Consider the following 19,180-nt stretch of genomic DNA (forward strand, 5'->3'; position numbering starts at 1 on the left):
GAAGTGTATGATTGTAAAGAAAAATAAATAAATATTAATAATAATAATGAAATGATTTTAACTATGAAAAAGTAAGAAAAAAATATTACAATGTAATACGCAACGTAGTGTGCTTTTCACAATAAACTTATATTGAAAAATTCATTTGAAAAATTTAGTTACTGTTCTAAATAGTCTATTTTCAGTATTTTACTGAAGAAATTGGCGCTCTAGGAGACAATCTACGGAACTGAAGGAGAAACGGGCTTTGTTTGTTAAACAAGAACAAAGTCTCTTTTTTTCAGCTTCATGTATATTTTTAGAATATCCGAAAGTGTTAAACAATAATGAAATCGAAGTTTATTTTAACATCTCCGTATTTTTATTAGTGGACACCTCAAGCTACATATCAAATACAACTTTTACACTCTTTTACATGTTCAAACAGCAGTAAAACTTTGATTTTTGGTAGTTTTTTCTACGCATTGTTAATTATTATTTTTCCTCTTAAATTTAACCTCTCTTATTTGTCACGGATTTTCTTTCTCTGTATAAAGCACTTTCAGTATAGCACTCACGTCGTGTTATTTGTTTCAAACAATTATATAATTAACAATTATTCTTGCTTATATCTGCTTCACTGCTTTGTCAGTTTTTCTCACCAATGCAACGGACGGTTAACAATTAAAATTCGATAGATATATTTATTAGACATAATATTATGTGATATAAAATACCATCGATACATAATATATATTTCATGTGTAATGTGTGTGTATGCATTTATAAACGGCAGTTTACCTATTTACCTCCAGTACACATAAACTTGTACTCAACTAACCACCTTGAATTGTCTCGCAGTGTTGTCAAAACACAATCAAAATTAAAAACCAGCGACAAAAAAAGGTTAAAATAATTTCAATTTTATTTAATATCAGAGTAAGAAGAAGTGAGATCTTTGATGACATTAAAATTTAATGAGCTCGTCAATATATTTGAAATTGAGGACGGTAAAGAGTACTCTTTCCACATTATAGTGTAAGCAAGTGTGCCATTTAATTATAGATGATTGTTCACATTTTATTAAAAACCTATGACAAATTATAACTATGATTTGCTATCTACTCGATCATTAAAAGTTAAAATGGAAGAAGCAGTCAATAAAATTAAAGTCTCCCTTTTAACCCTGATTGATTACATATTTTTTATACAGTTCATTTGCCGAAATTCTTCAAATAATTATTGCCTGCCACTACAACCAAAATACTGCGTATATTATACGCTGACAATTTATAATTTAAATTTTATACCATCTTTTTTTTTCCTTGCGGCGCTTATTTTGATTATTCAAAGACAGTTTTACACTTAAAAGCCATTTCAAAGTGGCATATTATTTTTACGGCCGATTTGTATAGGTTTCTCTTGATATTGATTGCTTCTATTCTGAGATAAATTATTGATTTCCATGACGGAGCGCCGTCATGACTTGATATTGACTTCGCCTGATATCGCTCTTACGATGCATACATTTCTCTTTATCAGTTCCGCGCTGAGGAAAATTTTCGCATTTAAGTGAGCGGTAATTTTCGTCGGAGGAAGACAACAATTCAAAATTCATCTTCAATCATCAATTTTCCCTGCATAGTCCCAAAACAATTTTTGAATCTTCACTTTTCAATTTTTTCCAAGAGTATTTTGGGACCTTTTATTATTAACCCTAATTATTATCTCAGTTAAAAATCTTCATGATAATTTTCTAAAATTGAAACTCCATCAATTTTGCATAATAAATGTTTCTCTGAAATCCGTCCATTTTATTTCACTCCCCATATTATTCTCATTTTATCGTTCAGAGTTTTTCAAACATTTAAAATGAATTACCTCAAGTAGTTTATACAAGTTTTCCTCTCCATCTACGATTTTTGGTGTTGCGTGTGTGCGCTCGTTTTTCAACTAATTTACTTTCGCCCTCCCTCATTCTCACTTTCAAGGGTGGTTTTTAGACGTCGTCAGGGTCGAGGGTGAGCGAGGGTCACCGGCTGATCACAATTGTATCCACGGTGGTGAAGCGGCGCTGTGAGTGCGGCGCCAAGCGACGGTGACTCGGCACAAGCGTCGGCACCATCGAGTGGGGAGGCGGCGCCGCTTGCATGTGAATTCGCTCGCCGCGGCGCCGTGACGCCACCCCCATGCGACGCGTGATGCGCCACTCGCGCACGTAAATCGCCAAAGCACCTATAAAAATAATCAAAGCTTACGTAGTGCTAATTGAAATTGCCAGCGAGTTTTATTAATTTGTAGAACTACATTTTTCATTAACTTTTAAAAAAGTTGCTGATATAATGAAATATTTATATTTTTTTTTATTCTTGTGTAAAAAATAACAGAAGTAACAAAAAAATTGGTCTTTATTTAATAATTTTTTTTAAAAGTGTCTTAATAACAACTATAGCATTAATTTCTATAAACATTTTCATAAATCACTCTTTTATCAAATGATTTGCGATTTTTACTAAAATATTGCTCTTGTTGGAAAAAAAGAAACGATAAATTTCTACCTGAGACGATTAGCACCAGGCAAGCCAGCCACGCCGCAGCTAGGAGCTGCACCAACAAGAGGACATGCAGCACCACGGACAGGGCGGGAATCCAAGGGCCGAAGGGCACCTCGAAGTTGCCCTCCGTGGATCGGACTCGCGGCAGCTTGGCCACAACCAGCATCAGCCCAAATACGGCAACCAGGGCCAGGCCAGAAATAACCAACGCACCCGCTGAATGCTTTTCCACTCCCTGAAAATATATTTAAATTGAGATTAGAAAATAGGAATATGAAAGAAAATCTAAATCACACCACAAGAAAAGTGCTGCAGACAAAGGTTGTGGTAACGAAAGCTGCCAGCAGGGCGAGGCGCGCCCGTTTCGAACTGGTGGCGTCCGGCTCTATGGACACCGGGGTCTCTGGGACGGTCACGGTGGCCACCTGCAGCTGCTCTTTGAACTGGGCCACAGCGGCGTCAATATCAGTGCTCGCGCTGCTGTCTGTTTCATAGCCAGAAAGTTCAGAACTCTCCGACTCAATTCCAACATCTGTGTTCACTTCATCTGATATTCCAATTGAATTTATTATTTGGATACCATTTTTTTTTTTTTTTTTTTTTTGCAAGAAGTTAAATTTATAATAACAATACAACAATCGATTTATATCTGATGCTGTTATATTACATCATATATGAATTGATTTCTTTACATCAACTTGTTATTTTTATTGATGGAAATCTCGAAAATTAAATAAACTAAAAGAAATTAAAAATTAAATTCATTTCTTGTATTAATCCTGAAGATTCACAAAATTACTTTAAACAAGGTTATATTATACAATTTACAAAAATCAATTAATTGATTCAACAGAAAAAAAAATTAAATTTAAAATTTACATTTTAGAAAAATTGACAATTACGTCAAATTAATTGCTATTGCTAAAAATTGTTCAAATTTAAAAATTAATAAAATTGAGAAGTTAATTGAATTTTTTTCAATCCTACCGTCAGCACTGAGGGTCATCAGAGGCTGTGCCTCATCGGTGGTACGACCTCCCCAGCGGTGGCCATGTCCTGTTAACTGCACCACAACTGGCAGGGAGCCCAATTTGGCTTTAAAGCCACGCACAGTTAACCCTCCGCTTAAGGTTGGGATGCCCTCTGAAACACATGAGATCAATTTTACACTAAAATTATAGGCCAGGTTAACAACGCGGACCACCTCGGCTTAATATAATGATATTTTATTAAGTTTCTGTGTATTGTTCTTAATAATTGATTGTTTTTATTAATTGTAAAAATTCTGAGTGTAACAATTGGACGAAATACTACAAAAATATTTTTGGAGTATAATTAATTAATTTCTAAAATATTAAAGATTGGAATAAAATAATAATAATCAAAATCAGCCTGCGTGCAAATTATTAATCCAGCTGACTCTGTCATTAATTAAGAAATAAAAACAGCAGGCATATTTCAGTTGTTGTAAATGAGACCACAAGGATTACCATAATATATTTTTTATGTTAGTTTTAAGTTTGTTATATTAATATACAACATATTTTTTTTTCGGAAACTCAATTGAGTATAAGTTTCAATCATAAAAATTTATTGAATAAATTTATAACTATTAAGGTTTAATAAACGTGAACGACTTTTTAATTGTTTAACGATTTTTTTCTTTATCTCACAAAAAATTTTGTAATACAGTGATTGAAGATAATCAATCATCTATTTTTATCTAGGTCCATATGCTACAGCTGGACTAAAGAAGATAACGTGATGAGTAATTTTTTCACCAGCTCTATCAAATTTTCTACAATGTCTGCTTAAACTAGGATCATGCGGTTTGTTAGGGTTATTTTGATTACAACGTTCTGCTTTCTCTTTTACGGGTTTGTGTTTTTTCGTTGGAAAATGCACTCTTTTTCGGGAAACGAATTCTCTTGGTTGAAAGACAACCGTGCCCGAATAATCAACATAAACTCGTCTTCCATCCTCCATCTGCTCGATTTGACGCCGTTTTTTGACGAAATTGACACATTTGACTCTCTTTATGGCACCAGACTGGCGTTTTTCATTGAAACATCGGCCACCGGTCTTTTGTCTGCCAGGCAAATGTGCTCTGTTGAGTCTCTCACGCGCACCAACCCTGACGTTCAGGCCATCGTGGTGCTTCCATACCCCATCAAGTTCATTGACCTGGCAGAAAACCGGCCTGTGCTGCACGTAATTACGGCCGTGCCAAACATTAAATTTGCCACAATTGACATCCTACAGGCAAGTTCCGTTTTTATATAATAATTGAACTATAAATTTCTTAAAAAATATAAAACAATTTGGATATTTACGGTACTCATATATAAATTCAAATGATAAGCATAGATAGTACAAATAGAATTCAAAATATTGAGTTTCTAACTCAATTTCTCAAAATAAATTTCCTTTTATATTTTTGATTTTAAATTAAAAAATTTCTACTTTGTAATTTTGTTTACAGATTATGAAAAATTCCAAGATGATAAGGACCATGAAAAAGAAACTAGGTCGAAGTCCTACTCCGTTACAACACACCAGTGATTTTCTTCGAGTCGAGCTTATCAACAATTTCGGAGGAATATATCTAGACCTCGACTTCGTCGTTTTAAAAAATCTCAGCAAGTTGTATCAAGAGATAAATTTTATCGCCTCACCTTTCGAAACCCGGATCACAAACGCCGTTTTCGGATTCAAAAGAAATCACTCCTTGCTAAAAGAAATCATGGAATTGGTCGATAGAAATTACGATCCGAATGTTTACGGCTCGGGACCGTTGAGTTTCACCTCATCCGTTAAAAGTTATTTTAATATAGAAGTGGATGAGGCTGTGAAACGCGGACGTGTAAAGGACGTGCGATTTTACAACAAAACGGCGTTCACGCCGGTGCACTATGACAATGTCTCGATTTTTTTCGATGAAAGAAACAGTGAGAAAGTTAACGAGTGGATCGGCACTAGTTTTGCGGTGCATTTGTGGAATAAATTGAGCTCGCCGACAAAATTGCAAGTGGACTCAAAAGCGCCTTACGCTGTGATGGCGCGAGAATTTTGTCCGAGTGCTTTTGGAAGCGTTGAGGACTATTTTTGAGCTCAGAATTAATGTCTTTTTTTTTCAAAAAAATGAAGCATGAATTTTAGTCAGAAAAGAAAAAGAGCACAAAAATTTAGCCATAGATCATGGAGCCAATTGTGTATAACTTCATTTTCATTGAAGACCAAATTAAATAAAGGCAAACAATAATAATCAACTAAATCTTGATAGTTTTTATTAAATATAATAAAAAAATTCATTAAAATAAAAAATTATATTATATTATTATCAATTTATCAAAAAATGATTAAAAATAATTGTCTGTAAATCAGTTATAGTTTTAATTAAGCTCAATTTTATTTTATAATGGTTTTTTATTATTAATATTGGGGGACATTCACTAGAGATATCTTATATCCTCCCGGGATAACCATGTTATAAGTAGTATTATTGCTAGCCGGGGAGGATATCTGTAGTGAATGCCCCCCATTATTATTATTTTTTAAAGTAGATCCATCAATACAATATTTAATAGTTGATCAATAAAAAAATTATCTCACGTAAAATGCGTTGGTCCGGATTGTGGAGGCTGCGGTAGCGAATCCAGAGGCAGGCGGTCGACAGGGTCAGGTTGATGGTAAGCGCAGCCAGGGCGGCGATGTGGAGGAGCACCCTGAGTGGCGCCGCGAGGCCCAGGGCGGCAGTGACGGCACCGCAGGTGACTATGGCCGCGGCTGGGGTGCCCGTGATGGGCAGGTCGCGTGCCAAGTGGCGCGGTAGGAGGCCGTCGGCGGCCAGGGCGCGCACCTGGCTGTGCAGGGGATGCGCTAACTCCACGAGGGCGAAGGACAGTCCTGAAATGCCCAACACTGACATCACCAGCCGAGCCCAGTCGACGTCACGCACCTCAAATGCTTGCACCAAAGAGGGAGATTCTGGACTCAGAGACCTACAAGATCAGAACAAAAAAATTAAAAAAAGGAAAGGAATCAAAATAATTTTTTATTGTGATAATATGATTGTATAAGTTGTTTGGAAAAAAGTTTTTTTAGATGAAAAAATTGAATATAGAGAAATATTTAAAAAAAAATTAATTACGCAATATCATTTGAAAATTTTATTTAAAAACAAATATAAACGCTTAATTTAAGATATTTAAATTTCATTGGAAATTGATAAAATAATTTATTTTTTTCATTTAAAAGATCAATACCAAAGAAATTCAATAATAGTTTTTGGTGATTTTTTAAGACTTCTACCTGAAGTGAACCATCATGGTGAGAACAACGGTGACCGCAAGATAAGAAGCAAGACACGCGATGATGCAGGCAACGCAGGCCAGCAGCTGCGTGGCCAACGAAGGGCCACGATCACCACGGGCCCAAGTTCGGGCCGCTTCTGCACGCACAGAATTGACACCCAAGAAGCCGACGGAACACATGGCCGCACCGATGAACAACTGCAGAGTTAAAAATACAAATCTTTTCTGTGAATTACTTCTTTTTACAAACACAAATGATGGCAAAAATGATTTCAAAGAAAATTAGTTTTTTTTTTTCAAAGAAAATCGATTTTGGTCCCGAGAGAAAATGATAGAATAATTATAAAGGCGCATTTTGTGACTAAAAAGTTTAATAAAAGACAAAATGATCCCCATTTGATTTGATTTTTTATTAGTACCATTGAAATGATACATTTATTCAAATCTCACAAACAAAACACAAAATCAAAATAACTTTATCAAGTCTCATTAATTTTGATTTAAATTTAAAAGCTCTAGGAATTAGGCAAAAATATTTTTCATCGTAAGTAAAACTTACCCCTCGAGCGCCGGCTGGTAGGAAGACGTGGGTGCCCCAGGTTTCGGGCTCGCAATGCGTGGCGCCGATTACGATGAAGAAAAGCACCGCCAATGCGACGCTCGCATTCAGCAGCAGACGCAGAATCCGCGATCGCTGCGGAACGGAAATTAAGCGTCAGAGGGCGAAACGAAAAATGGCTTTGATTTCACGATTGCAGTTTAATATCATTGGCTCACTTGTTTATTGGGTAATCAAGCCAGACGCAAACTGCAGTTTGGATTTCAACGTGTGTTTGGTTTATTGTTTGAAATGTAATTCAACTTAATGTATTTAAAAAGTTAATTGGAATTCTGAACATTAAAATTTTTTGTATTCTATGAATAAGTTAATGAAATATGTATGCTGCATTTCTTGCAAAATTTTCCGATCTTTATCTATGTTTTCATTGTATTGCTTATTTAGATGCATTTTTTGGTTTGCCAAATTGAAAGAAATTTTTTAAACAAATCTTTTAACATCTAATTTAATTTAATGTATTTTTCCAAAATATAATTGAAATTGAAATTTATAGCAGAAAAAAATTAGCTGAATAAATCTTTGCTCATGTTTATTTTTAATAAATTCTACAAATATTTACCTCAAGTCCGAGAACAAAGAGCAAGGTGGTGAGACAGGCTGCGCCGGCGGCCAATGGGTCGGGTTCGATTCGGTGGAGCAGCGGAAAGATCCGCAGCATTGCGTGTTTGGTCAACGCTCGAAAGTGTCCGCCCGAGATGTAGTCGATCGTGGCGCCCAGACTACGGGCACACGCGGCCAAGGCAGCCACGCGCCACGTGGCGGCCGCCCAGCCGACGGCAAGGGCAGCTCGGACGCCCAGCACCTGTCTGGAAGCTTCGTACAGAGACGCGTGTCGCTTCACAAATACTTCCGAGTGGCAAAGTGCTGAAACAAGAACAATTCAAAATTAATTTTGTTTGCTAGATTTTATTAGGCACAAATTTTCTATAATAAAACTGATATTTTGGAATATATATTTTTTTTAAATTATAAAATTTGCAGGATAAAACAATTCCACCTTTAACAGGAATAATTACTTAGATTTTTATTATTTAATTTCATTTTTAAATCAATTTCATATTCAGACCATGGTTAAATATAAAACTTCTCATTTTCTGTGCACATTTTTTAGATTTAATCTGATTATTCAAACGATCAAAATCTGACTCTAAAATCTAAATCTTGAAATCCAATTAGATTAGTCTGACTGCTTTGTTATACAGGCAGTTCCAATTACCGGCGCGTTATTTGCATTTTGTGAAAATCCGAGGGGATTTTTTACTTTTCCGCCGTAATTTTTTTTGTGAGCGACTCTCCCAGTCTGAGGCTAATTAAAAATTCCTGCAAACAACACGAGAGTGGGACCGGTTGGTGTCGCGCAGAAATGGAGTGAAAACGCGCCGAATTTAATTAAAGGCCCACCGCCGCACTTTTTATGCAAATCTCGCGAGCTCACTTTTCCGCCTGAGAACGTGGCGACAAAGGCATTTCGGTTCATTCCATGAGCGCGGTTTCTGCTCGAAACTCTGCTCGACGACCCGGGCTGAAAATTGGATTTTCCACTTCTCTTTCCTCATTCCCATTCACTCAGTCAAATTGAAAAGGAATCCTTAAATGCTCTGAAATCTGAAATGAGAAAAGATCATTTTCCCGGTCTTGTGACGCGCTGTCTTAAATAATGAGGTTAATTTGGAATATTCAAAGAATTATTCTACTGCATGGTTCAAATTTAACGGATATAACGAAAAACTCTGTAAACACAGACATAACATACATAGACAGTAGAAAAATTAATTTTTTGAAGATTTTTAGTCTTAAATTTTAATAGGGTCATAAAATGTTCCCAAAAACAACCAAAGTCAAAATATTATCCCATAAATAATTAAATAAGGGAGCAAAACCCAGAAGGTAATATATTTTTGAAAATAATCAAAAAGTTTTGTTTGTAAGCATATTAGAATCAAAACTGAGAATAACACAATTCCCAAATATTAATTATCAAAATGAATGTTAAAGTTTTAAAGTGGTTGAATTAAAACACAATTTGAAACTAAAATTGATTTGACTACTGAACTTTCGATTATGGTAAGATATATTTTTTTAATTAAAGTAAACCCAGGAAATGTAAAAATAGTAATGATTCTCCTCAACTCTTTGTTACTATTCAAAGTACTCGAAGAGATACTTAATATCGTACACGTCAGATCAATTTATGCATTTTGAGCCTAATAATATTACCATAATTGCCATGTGAAAATTTTAAATTTTTCTCATAGATATAATTTTATTTGATTCAGCAAAGAACCTTTACCATTTAATTTTTTTATCAATTTTTATAATCGGGGAACTGGAAAGATCAATTCGCAGCTCCTTTAACAGATTCCTTTTTTAAACTGGGAGTGCACACTAGTCCGAAGACCCATTTCAGGGGCCGCGACAGGTCACGTCCGAAGCGTTTCTCGCCGGCAAAAGTTGGCAACTGCCACGAGAGTTTCAAATTCCAGCGTGTCACTGCTTTTGAAAACACTCTGCGCCTTAAAAGTTGGGCTTGGCCAAAGTTCTCTTGGAAGTTGAAATCTCTGATGCAGGCGGGTGGGCCAACTACTTAAAGGGCAAAACAAACTACCCTGTTATGCACACGCACATGCAAAAGGCCCGAGGTGGAAAGCGGCCATTTTTTCACCAACTTTATGTGCAATTTTTTTGTCATTACTTTTCATGCTGCTGCGGGCCACTGGTTCTCGTCGAAGTAGTTTTTGTCTCTATCCCCGCCGGCAGCCTACTTTTTCCTCCTAGTTTTTTCCGCACTACTAAAGCGGCGAAGCAGGCGGAAGATATCGATCTGTGCGTGCTGCTTACATACTCCACAAGTTGAAATAAAGTTTGTCGGCGGAGCAAGAGAGAAAAAGAAAGATGCGTGGTGGATTATGCGGCCGAAAGAACTCTCGACGTCCCGCAGCATCCTCTTTTCTCCATACGACGTTATTAATTTTATACTTATTGAAAAAAAGGAGGCGCGGCTGAGAAAAAGAGGGAAAAAACTGGCATTATTTTGCTGGAAAATCCCTCCGGCTTTTGGGTTAACGGGTTGCCGATCGATGGACGAACGCTCTCTCGCTAATTGGGCAAATCTGCAGCCGTGGATTAATTCGCACAGTCACAATCAATGCACGTTTTGATTGAAGTGGATTCACAAAACCAATCGGATTGGAAAACTTGTCACATTATTTTTTATTAGCGAGAGTTCAAATGAAGTATTAAAATGTTTAAAATCGAAAGTATTCACACAAAAATTGATGCAAATTAAATGTTAATAGAACTTCTAAAATTGAATCTATTGAAGTGGGAAAAAAATTATTATTATTATAAAACCATCATTAGATAATAAAATGATGATTTTATTTATGTAAATCGGAATAATGTGTAAAAGACCGTTGCAGTTTTTTATGGTCATAGACAAATGATCATACATTTTTTACCATTTGTTGGATTGGAAATTAAATGCAAAAAAAAATATTTTTACTGAAGAGTTTAAAAGTTAAATATTAAGTTTATAATTTCCTAGTAGAGAAAAATTACAAATAAATCTAAACTGGACTATTCATTTTCAGATATTATTATGGATTGTATTAAGCCATGCGCAAATAAAATCATGAAAATTTCAGTAAAATAAATGCAAATTTGTCAACTTCCTACGCATTGCTGACTATTTTGAAATTAGCTGGATAATAGCCATCATGATTGTGCGCAACCCCGATTTACTATTGTGCAAGTTGAGTCATTTTCCCTTTTCGTTTCAATTCCCGACACACTCTAGGAAAGGAACTGTGCGAAAAGCGGTCGCATTAAAGTCGCTGCAGGTATAAGGGAGGGAAGCCAGCAAAGGGGCGGCGCAGAAAATTGGTTAAAATCGCATTACACGCGACGAGCCCTGGTATCTCCACAAGGACGGACGGACGCTCTTTGTGCTCGTGACACACATGCTCGCCGTAATAAGCCGCTCTCGCCAAATCCTTTGTCTCTGTAGTACGACGCGATTTTATCTCGCAAAACAGCTCAGCCCCCGGGGTTACGCAGGGTTAATCCACTGCGGGCCAGAAAAGGTGCACGCCGCGCAAATTGAAATCTCGCGCCAACGACCATAAAATGCTAAACACTTGCCGGTAATTACAAGAATAATATATATCGTGCAACTTTTGCTGAGCAAGCCAGGCTGTCGTTTGGCTAAAGCATAATTTAATTAAGTGCAGCTGAAGCAGCTTTCAATGTATGGGTTAAAAAGTGTTTAAAATATAATTTGTAAGAAACAAAATTATTTATTTATTTAACATTACAGAAAATTAGTTTGCTTCCAATTTGATCAGAAGGAGAAATTTAAAAAAAAAAACAATAACAAAAAATTAAATTTTCCTTTCGTGCCCAGTTTTTTTACCAAAATAAAAGAATGACATTTTAATTACCATATCTTAAGGATATTCACTTCAAATTTTTATTTCCTGGTGGATTCCCAAAATTCAGTTACTTTAACCTCCATTGATTTATGATTATTTTTTAAATTTTATTGTTGTTGTTCAGTCATCAATTGTTACAAATTCATTTTTGAGGCAATTTTTTTTTGTTACATACTTGATTTCAGTTTTTCATGAAATCCACTTTGAATTGTTAACATATTCAATTTGATTATCATCAATTATTATAATTAATATTTAATTGACATTTCCCACCATTTTTTCTAACCAAAATTAATAAAGATTTGGTGGTTACAATTTTTTATCGTTCTCATTGTCAACTCAATTAAAACAATATTCTTCAGTACTTTATTCAATTGCGAAAATGCAGCTCGAAAAAAATGGACATTAAAATTAGATTTATAGTGTGTTACTTTATTATTCATTTCATCGCTCTCTGAAAGGGTTTACTTTGATCGCAAAAACATAAAATTTTATGACAAAGAAAAAAGCACAAATCGGAAATTGAATCGGCGAACGTGGAAATTCCGCGACCTGCTCTCGCGAACGGGAGGATCCGCCTTCAAATTTTCAGGCCGTTAGCTCGCTTGATGATGATGGATTTTTCCGATTCGGAGCCGCTCGCAGGCGATATTGGAAAAGTCGAATGAATAAATAACAGCGCGGCGACAAAAAGGGCCACTTCCAGTTAGAGGCACACGCAGCTGCGCCCCGTAGGAAAATTTCTTCTTCCAACTCGAACCAGCAGCACAGTTAATTTACGGGCCAACTACTTTGTTTATAACGAGTTTGGAAAAGAAAAGCAGTGCGCGCATTTTTTGCCATATGCCCGCGCATAATTTACCAACGTACCACTTTAATAAATTTTCTAGCAAGTTTGTCTATTCATTTTCAACTGCTCGCCGCAGACCAATTCTTTTGCAGACTAAAAAAGTTCTTTTGAAAAATTTACTAGTGCAATAAGCGGTTGAAAAGATTCGAATTTCATAACTTTTGAAAATCAGTTATGAATACTCTGTTATGGATTTTTTACGTAAAGTGTTGTAAAACACGAAGAAAATAAATTAGATTGTTTTTAGTTATATTAATTTTCTATTAGTTCTCATTAACGAAATAAAGCAATTTTTTAATTGATATAGAAGCACAATCTCTTTGTAAATTAAAATTAATAACTGCCTTGTTTTGGAGAAAATTAAATGAAATTCCTTATGATAAAATTAATTCAGTTACCTAATTAACAACTGGCCAAATAAAATTTATTTTTCTCTTCGTCAAAAATTGGCTATTTTTGGGAGTTTTTTAGTTCATAATTAAGTTTCCATGTGTTTTGTTGGATTTTTCGATTCGATTTTGTTTTGCCTAAACAGGGCTGATATAGTGAGTATGAAAAATGCAGCAAATTTAGCAATTCAATTATGTTTAAAGTAGTGCATTTTTTATACGTTTTACAATTTTTGACAAGCTGCAGAGAAAATGACAGGGCTAACTAAAAAACTAAATCAAGTCTCGCTATCAAGTTAATTAATTGCTGGATTTGATGTTAGTGTCACTGGAAAATTTTTAAAAATCGATGATGGAAGTTTAAAAATATAATCATCTTTTTAAGTTGTGTATATGTTGTATAAAAATCTTTGCCTAATTTTTTTAATCACAATATTTAACAATAAGTTTGAAGACAATTTGTATATTTTTAACTCGCATTTTTTTAAATTTAAGTATTATTAACATTAACTTTTTTTTATTAAATTACGGAAATCATTTCACAAAAAAGAGAAAGTTTCAAATTAATAATTCTGCCATGCATCTCTTTTCGCCTCTCAATTCTGCATTGGCTAACAGGAATTTCTCGCAACATGAAAAATGCCTTTCTGAACGAGTTTGTTGCTCACATAGGCTGGAGGGCGAAGAATTTTTTTCCGCCCAATTTTTTTCCATCGGTCCGAAGCACCCTAGGGAGTCGGTGTCTGGCGTGCGGTGGAAAAAGCGGTCGAAGCACTTTGAAGCAGACTGCTGTCTGTACAGGCCATGAAATTAATTTCCTGCTGTTTACAACACGACGCGTACAAAGGGTGTGATCTGAATACACAAAAGCGACACGTTTTTATACAAAAGGAGCATCGCGGCCACATCAGCTTTTTTGTGCAAATCAAACTCGCCCGCAATCAGCCCTTTTTTCGGCATTGCCAGAAAAATGATGAGGGCGACGCCGAGCTCGTAATTCGCAGATGGCTCTCTGAAATGTCGCGCGTGATTTTGGTGCCAAAGTTGGATACACCACCACGTCCAGAACGTGACTGCAATTTCCAATGGAGAGATGGGCGCATGGACTAAATGACATGTAACATCTCATCAGTAAAAAAAATCAGAATGAAATTAAAAAGAGAAGAGATGAAATGTTTTTTTTTTTGTATTTATTTAATTTATATTGGAAAAGTTTTAATGATAATAAAGGTAGGAAAAATTTGTAGTGATGAAACAAAATGATATTCCTTTTTATACTGGTTTTTTACTATAAAAATTTTAAATTAAATAATTAATAAATTTATTTTGTGAATTAATTATATACACTTTTTTGTGGCAAACATTAAATTTGTGCATATTAGTTTGCAGTTTAATTTAATCATTAATAATAATTTACATTTATTAATCAATAAAACTTTAAGTTTTTTGATTATTATTATTAATATGCAATTTTTTTTCAATCTTTAAATTTATTCAAAGCAAAGTTTGATGCTGCAAAAGAATATTAATTATTATTCATTTACCTACAATAAGTAAACAGCAATTCCAATATTAATGCTGGTTTGTGATTCCACATTCATTTAACTGAACGCAATTTTAAATAATAAGAATGGTCTTCCCTCAACAATAATTAAAAAGCAAAGAATATAAATAAAATTTGCGAAAATTCAAGTGGTTAACTCGTCGTCTCTCCAGTGTTTGCATTCGCAGCTAAGTGTGGTCTGTGCTTAGGGGGCGAATTTGCGTGTTTGTAACGGAAGAAAAAGAAGGAAGGCGCGAAGAAGGAAGCTCGCTTTGCGTGTGCTTATATTTTTCAAGTGCTCTCGAGTGGCGCGGAAAAGTGTTTTTCGCCTCTGCTCTCTCGCGAGAGAGCGGCGGGTCTTTGTTTCTGAAGCCCTTTGAAGGGTGCGCGACGAGCAAAAGAGAAAAAGCGCGATTATTTATGGCTTTCAAAAGCGCTGCTTTTTCGACAAACGAAAAAATTGCTTTTGACGGCGAGCGACTACTCGACTTTATGGTGACACGTGTGTTGGAATTTTGGCCAAGTTTATTTTGGGTCACTTTTCAACAAGGGTGGAAGTCATGTCGTGATTGATACCCTCTTATCATACCTTTGAACACAGCAATTCATTTTCTGGCTGTTACGTGTGGAGATTTTCATTAGTATTATTATCAGTTTGTTTTGTAAAACAAATTATATTTAGTTCTTCGTTGATAATTATAATATTTTTTTAATTAATTAAAATAATTTACGAACAAAACATCCTGTTATTAAAACTTCAAACAAGTTTTTGATTGACATATTTTACTTCATGTTAATTTTCAAAACTTTCTAACTTAATATTAGGTTATTTTAATTTAAAAAGCAATTTTCTTTATTAAAAACTTATTGAAAATTAAATGTTTTTAAATGGAATTAGCATTTTGTAGCTTCAATTTTAAAATTCTGATTATCGGTTGACCAAGCTTTGAGATGAAGGTTATAAAAAAAGAATGTTAATTGTCGATGATGGAGGGCAATTCGTGTCCTTAATCCACCTACCCGGCGGCGGCCAAATCGCAAGTAAATGCCGTGGAAAAACAGATTACATTTCATTCATCTCATTTAACCAGCGAGCGAAGCCTCGCAATGGCAACAAAAAGCGGCCAAAAAGCAGCATAGATTCCACGCAATATTCAGCGTGACGTGCGTGTCTCTTTATGTGATATTTGAATGCGCAACAACCGCATGATGATTTATGTGTCGCAACTTTTTCTCGTCGCGGAATCTCACTTTCAAATCTGAGAGGGCGCATTCAGGATGAAAAGTGAACTCGCCTGGCTGCAAGTCTCGGTTTAATAACGAAGGCGGCGGTGTTTGGCGGTCGGAGCAAACCTTCTTCCGCGGGCAATTTATGCTGCTCTCCCGAGTGCTGCATCGCCCGCCGCGCCAACAAAGGCCGCCCCGGCGAAAAACCCCTTTCTCGCATTCCTTCCCACTTGATTGCCTGCTTTGATCATTCCTTGTTTACCATCCATGTTATTATTTTCAATTCTGCACTAACAAGCAAATTCCAATTATCATGCATTGTTTTTTAATTAAAGAGGTTTAAAAGGTTCCTTTACATTTGGGATTTTTTACTGAAATTTTAATTTTTCGTTTACTACTAGAGAGTAAAATCAAAATGTTTTATGAAGTGGAACTATAAATTAAGCAGATGGAAATTAATCCAGTCTTTATTGAATTTAGAGATGGTCGTTATCAGAATTTGGATGAAAATAATGAAGGTCTGTCGAAATGATTATGAATCATCTTATCAAGATTGCCGTCATTAATCACTATCCAAAGAATGGAAAGAAATTAACAAAAATGCAATAGTAATTGATCTGATTAAATGCACCTGAATTCAAACTGTCATGTTGGAATTAAAAAGGAAAAATATTACGTATTTCTGCTTATATATTTTTTCCAATAAATAAGCAATAAATATTTATTGAATATTTGTTGGAACCATAAAAATGAACATTTTTTTTCTGTGAATAAGTAAATGCATAAAAGCTATGCAAATAGATTAGAGTGAGCTGCATGGAGTCTGGGTCACAATGATGCGGTGCCTGTCAGTGGCAAAAGTGGCACACATTTGATTGAAAAACTGCGCATAGCAAAAGTTTGCTAAAGTCGGTGACAAAAAAAGGTAAAATAAAGTAATGAAAAAAGTTTTCAATCTATTTTGAATATATTTTCACGGCACTTTAGATAAACTATAAAAATTCTAGAATTTGATGGTTGTATATAAGTGAAAAAACATGAGAATATATTTTTTAAATATCATCAATGATGACGACGAAAAAATGAATTTTGATCGAATGACAACTAAAAATATTAATTTTAGTTTCATAATTTTTAGATATATTATTTTAATTTTCAAAAATTACAATAACAGCATTAAAAGAATACATGTATTATTTAAAGTTATGGTTATATTGAAGAAGGAAATGACAAAAAAAAATCACATTATGCATGTTGAACTAAAAGAAATTGAAATTTGGTTCATTCAATTTTCAATATTTTCATATAAGACTGAACTTTAGATTTCAAAATGACATCAATCTTTTTTAGTTTGCTGTTTTTGTTATTGTAATTTTGACCATGTTTTTTTTATATTATTAATTGGGATTAAATTGAAAGATCTTCAAAAATATTAATATTGTGAGTGAATAAGGGCGAATGTAGTGTTTGATAGCTGGTCGGTGGTGCTCGTACTGGCAAAGTGGCGCGGTGCGGAAGAAATTAACTCACCGGCGAGGAGTGCGGCGGTGGCGGCGATGAGGAGGGCGGCCACACTGCACGGGCCGCTGACGCCGCTGGCCACGTGGCCGCCGACGACGAGGACGCCAAGAGCCCAGGGGGCGGCCAGTCCAGCCCCCAGGAGGCGAAGGGGCGGCGGACGCGGCCACCAGCTCACGGGCGTCATCCCTCGGGCTTGCTGCTGGGGTGCTCACGCGCCGACTGCCGCAGCTCGCCCGCCCCTGCCTGCCTGCCTCCCTGCAGCCGCCCCGGCCGAGGGGGCGCGGGGGTGCAACGCGCGCGCACCTCGTCCAGCTGCACCCCCGAAGACACTCCGCTGCACTCTTACTATATTATTGCTTTTCCCAATTCTGCATCTCAGTCAACAGGGATTTCACAAAGACGAGTCTCACAATCAGAGTTAATTTTTTTAGGAAAAATTAATTTGTAAAATTTTTGAAAAATAAATACATCACAAACCGATCAACAAATTTTGAAGAAAAGCAAAGTGTCACTCTATAATTTCCATACATTTTTTTCAAGATATATCTGACAATTTTCAAATACAAATTAACATTGAAAAAGATATACCAAACATTTCAAAACAGAAAAAATGAGCAAGAATTTCCAATAATTCATTCCTCATTTAAAAATTGTTAGAAATAAGTGAAAATTTGTTCTTCTTTTTTTTTCTTTTAACCTTTCTTTGAAAGTAATGCAGTAACCGATTGAAGTACTTAACTTCTGAGCAATTTAATTTCTTAAATAAACTCTTCACGAGTCGTTCTCACTGTTTGTCTTGACTGCTTTTCTCTTTAAAGAGACGAGGAAAAAATTCTGCTGAGGAAACGAGAATGAAAAGTCTCTCTTGGGAGAAACACAACCTGCTCTCTGCAGCAAACGAAAATAATTATTTACTTCTGCTACTCCAGAGTGTAAAAAAGTCGCGAAAATTAATTACCCCTGGTGGAGAGGGAGAGCCCTTTTGCGGGGTAGAACGGCGGACGCCTTGCAAGTGCCTGCAGAACAAAGAAAGCTCTCGTGCATTTCCATTATAAGTACGGTGTGGAATATATATGTATATGTGCACATGAAGAGGCTGCTCTTTTGTAACGTGGCCTACTTCGCCGCCCCGCCAATTGATTTCGATCCGAACTCTCCCTGCTTCAAATATAATGCAGCTCAAAATAAGCCCCATTTATTCGATTTCTCACTTCTTTGTATAAATAATTTTCCGCCTTTGCTCTAAAGTCGCACAGCCAGTGTGTGTTTGTCTCTTTTCAACCCTCTGGTGCCGCCATTATTGATTAGGGGTTGCAAGTTAGAAGCACCCCGAATGGATAGCATACCCCTAGGGGGCTGGTGGAATGCGCCCTCTCGCTGCTCGCGACACCTCTGCTATTAGATAAATGTCGCCGCGCTCCATCCACACAATGAAGAAGAAGAAGAAAGTCAAAGTTCCAACGGAGGGTAGTGCAAACTGCAAACAACCGACAGATGCACCACTTACACTTTGCAAGAAGAGAAATTTAGAGTCGTCATTGTGTTTTTGTGCATTTAAAAATTCATCATTATAAATGTTTATTGTAACTGATGATGTGATGATATTTAAAATAATATCAAAAATATTTCTTGTCACCACTTTTTATTTCTTTAATTTATTTATTTACTTATTTATTCTCCATTCCATACAGTCATGAACACAGCAAAAAAAAAAAAAAACTATAAAAAAAGCTAAGAGGTTAAATATTTTAATT

At 35.7% G+C, this 19,180-nt stretch overlaps 2 protein-coding genes across 5 annotated transcripts; one reads left to right on the top strand and one right to left on the bottom strand.

Moving 5' to 3' along the window:
* Positions 1–363: 363 nt before the first annotated feature.
* LOC132192546 (probable cationic amino acid transporter) lies at positions 364–17,755 on the bottom strand. Of its 2 annotated transcripts, none has more exons than XM_059612560.1 (9): positions 17,436–17,755; positions 8,026–8,330; positions 7,407–7,541; positions 6,846–7,045; positions 6,147–6,535; positions 3,522–3,677; positions 2,831–3,018; positions 2,538–2,769; positions 364–2,214 (listed from the first exon to the last, which is right to left on the bottom strand). In XM_059612560.1, exons 1-9 carry the CDS (start codon positions 17,608–17,610, stop codon positions 2,012–2,014), a joined length of 1,983 nt encoding a protein of 660 aa, XP_059468543.1. In that variant the 5' UTR covers positions 17,611–17,755; the 3' UTR covers positions 364–2,011. The 2 variants fall into 2 exon arrangements, with proteins under 2 accessions (XP_059468543.1, XP_059468534.1); XM_059612551.1 differs by having other exon boundaries at positions 2,831–3,081.
* Positions 4,295–5,667, top strand: LOC132195678 (lactosylceramide 4-alpha-galactosyltransferase-like). 3 transcript variants are annotated; one of them, XM_059617857.1, is made up of 3 exons: positions 4,295–4,363; positions 4,583–4,796; positions 5,017–5,667. In XM_059617857.1, exons 1-3 carry the CDS (start codon positions 4,359–4,361, stop codon positions 5,641–5,643), a joined length of 846 nt encoding a protein of 281 aa, XP_059473840.1. In that variant the 5' UTR covers positions 4,295–4,358; the 3' UTR covers positions 5,644–5,667. The 3 variants fall into 3 exon arrangements, with proteins under 3 accessions (XP_059473840.1, XP_059473825.1, XP_059473833.1); XM_059617850.1 differs by having other exon boundaries at positions 4,325–4,411; XM_059617842.1 differs by having other exon boundaries at positions 4,314–4,796.
* Positions 17,756–19,180: the final 1,425 nt, after the last annotated feature.

The sequence above is a fragment of the Neocloeon triangulifer genome, unplaced genomic scaffold, assembly GCF_031216515.1.
Source record: "Neocloeon triangulifer isolate White Clay Creek 2 clone unplaced genomic scaffold, ASM3121651v1 ptg000001l, whole genome shotgun sequence".
In the NCBI taxonomy this organism is placed as follows: Eukaryota; Metazoa; Arthropoda; class Insecta; order Ephemeroptera; family Baetidae; genus Neocloeon; species Neocloeon triangulifer.

Bases quoted from the DNA above. Each gene is read 5' to 3' on its own strand.
- LOC132195678 (XM_059617842.1), top strand. From the start codon at position 4,359: ATGCGGTTTGTTAGGGTTATTTTGATTACAACGTTCTGCTTTCTCTTT. The intron at 4,797-5,016 runs GCAAGTTCCGTT...TTTTGTTTACAG, and splicing joins CCACAATTGACATCCTACAG to ATTATGAAAAATTCCAAGAT.
- LOC132192546 (XM_059612551.1), bottom strand. From the start codon at position 17,610: ATGACGCCCGTGAGCTGGTGGCCGCGTCCGCCGCCCCTTCGCCTCCTG. The intron at 3,082-3,521 runs GTAGGATTGAAA...TTGGAATATCAG, and splicing joins GATGACCCTCAGTGCTGACG to ATGAAGTGAACACAGATGTT. The intron at 2,215-2,537 runs GTAGAAATTTAT...TTATTTTTATAG, and splicing joins CCTGGTGCTAATCGTCTCAG to GTGCTTTGGCGATTTACGTG.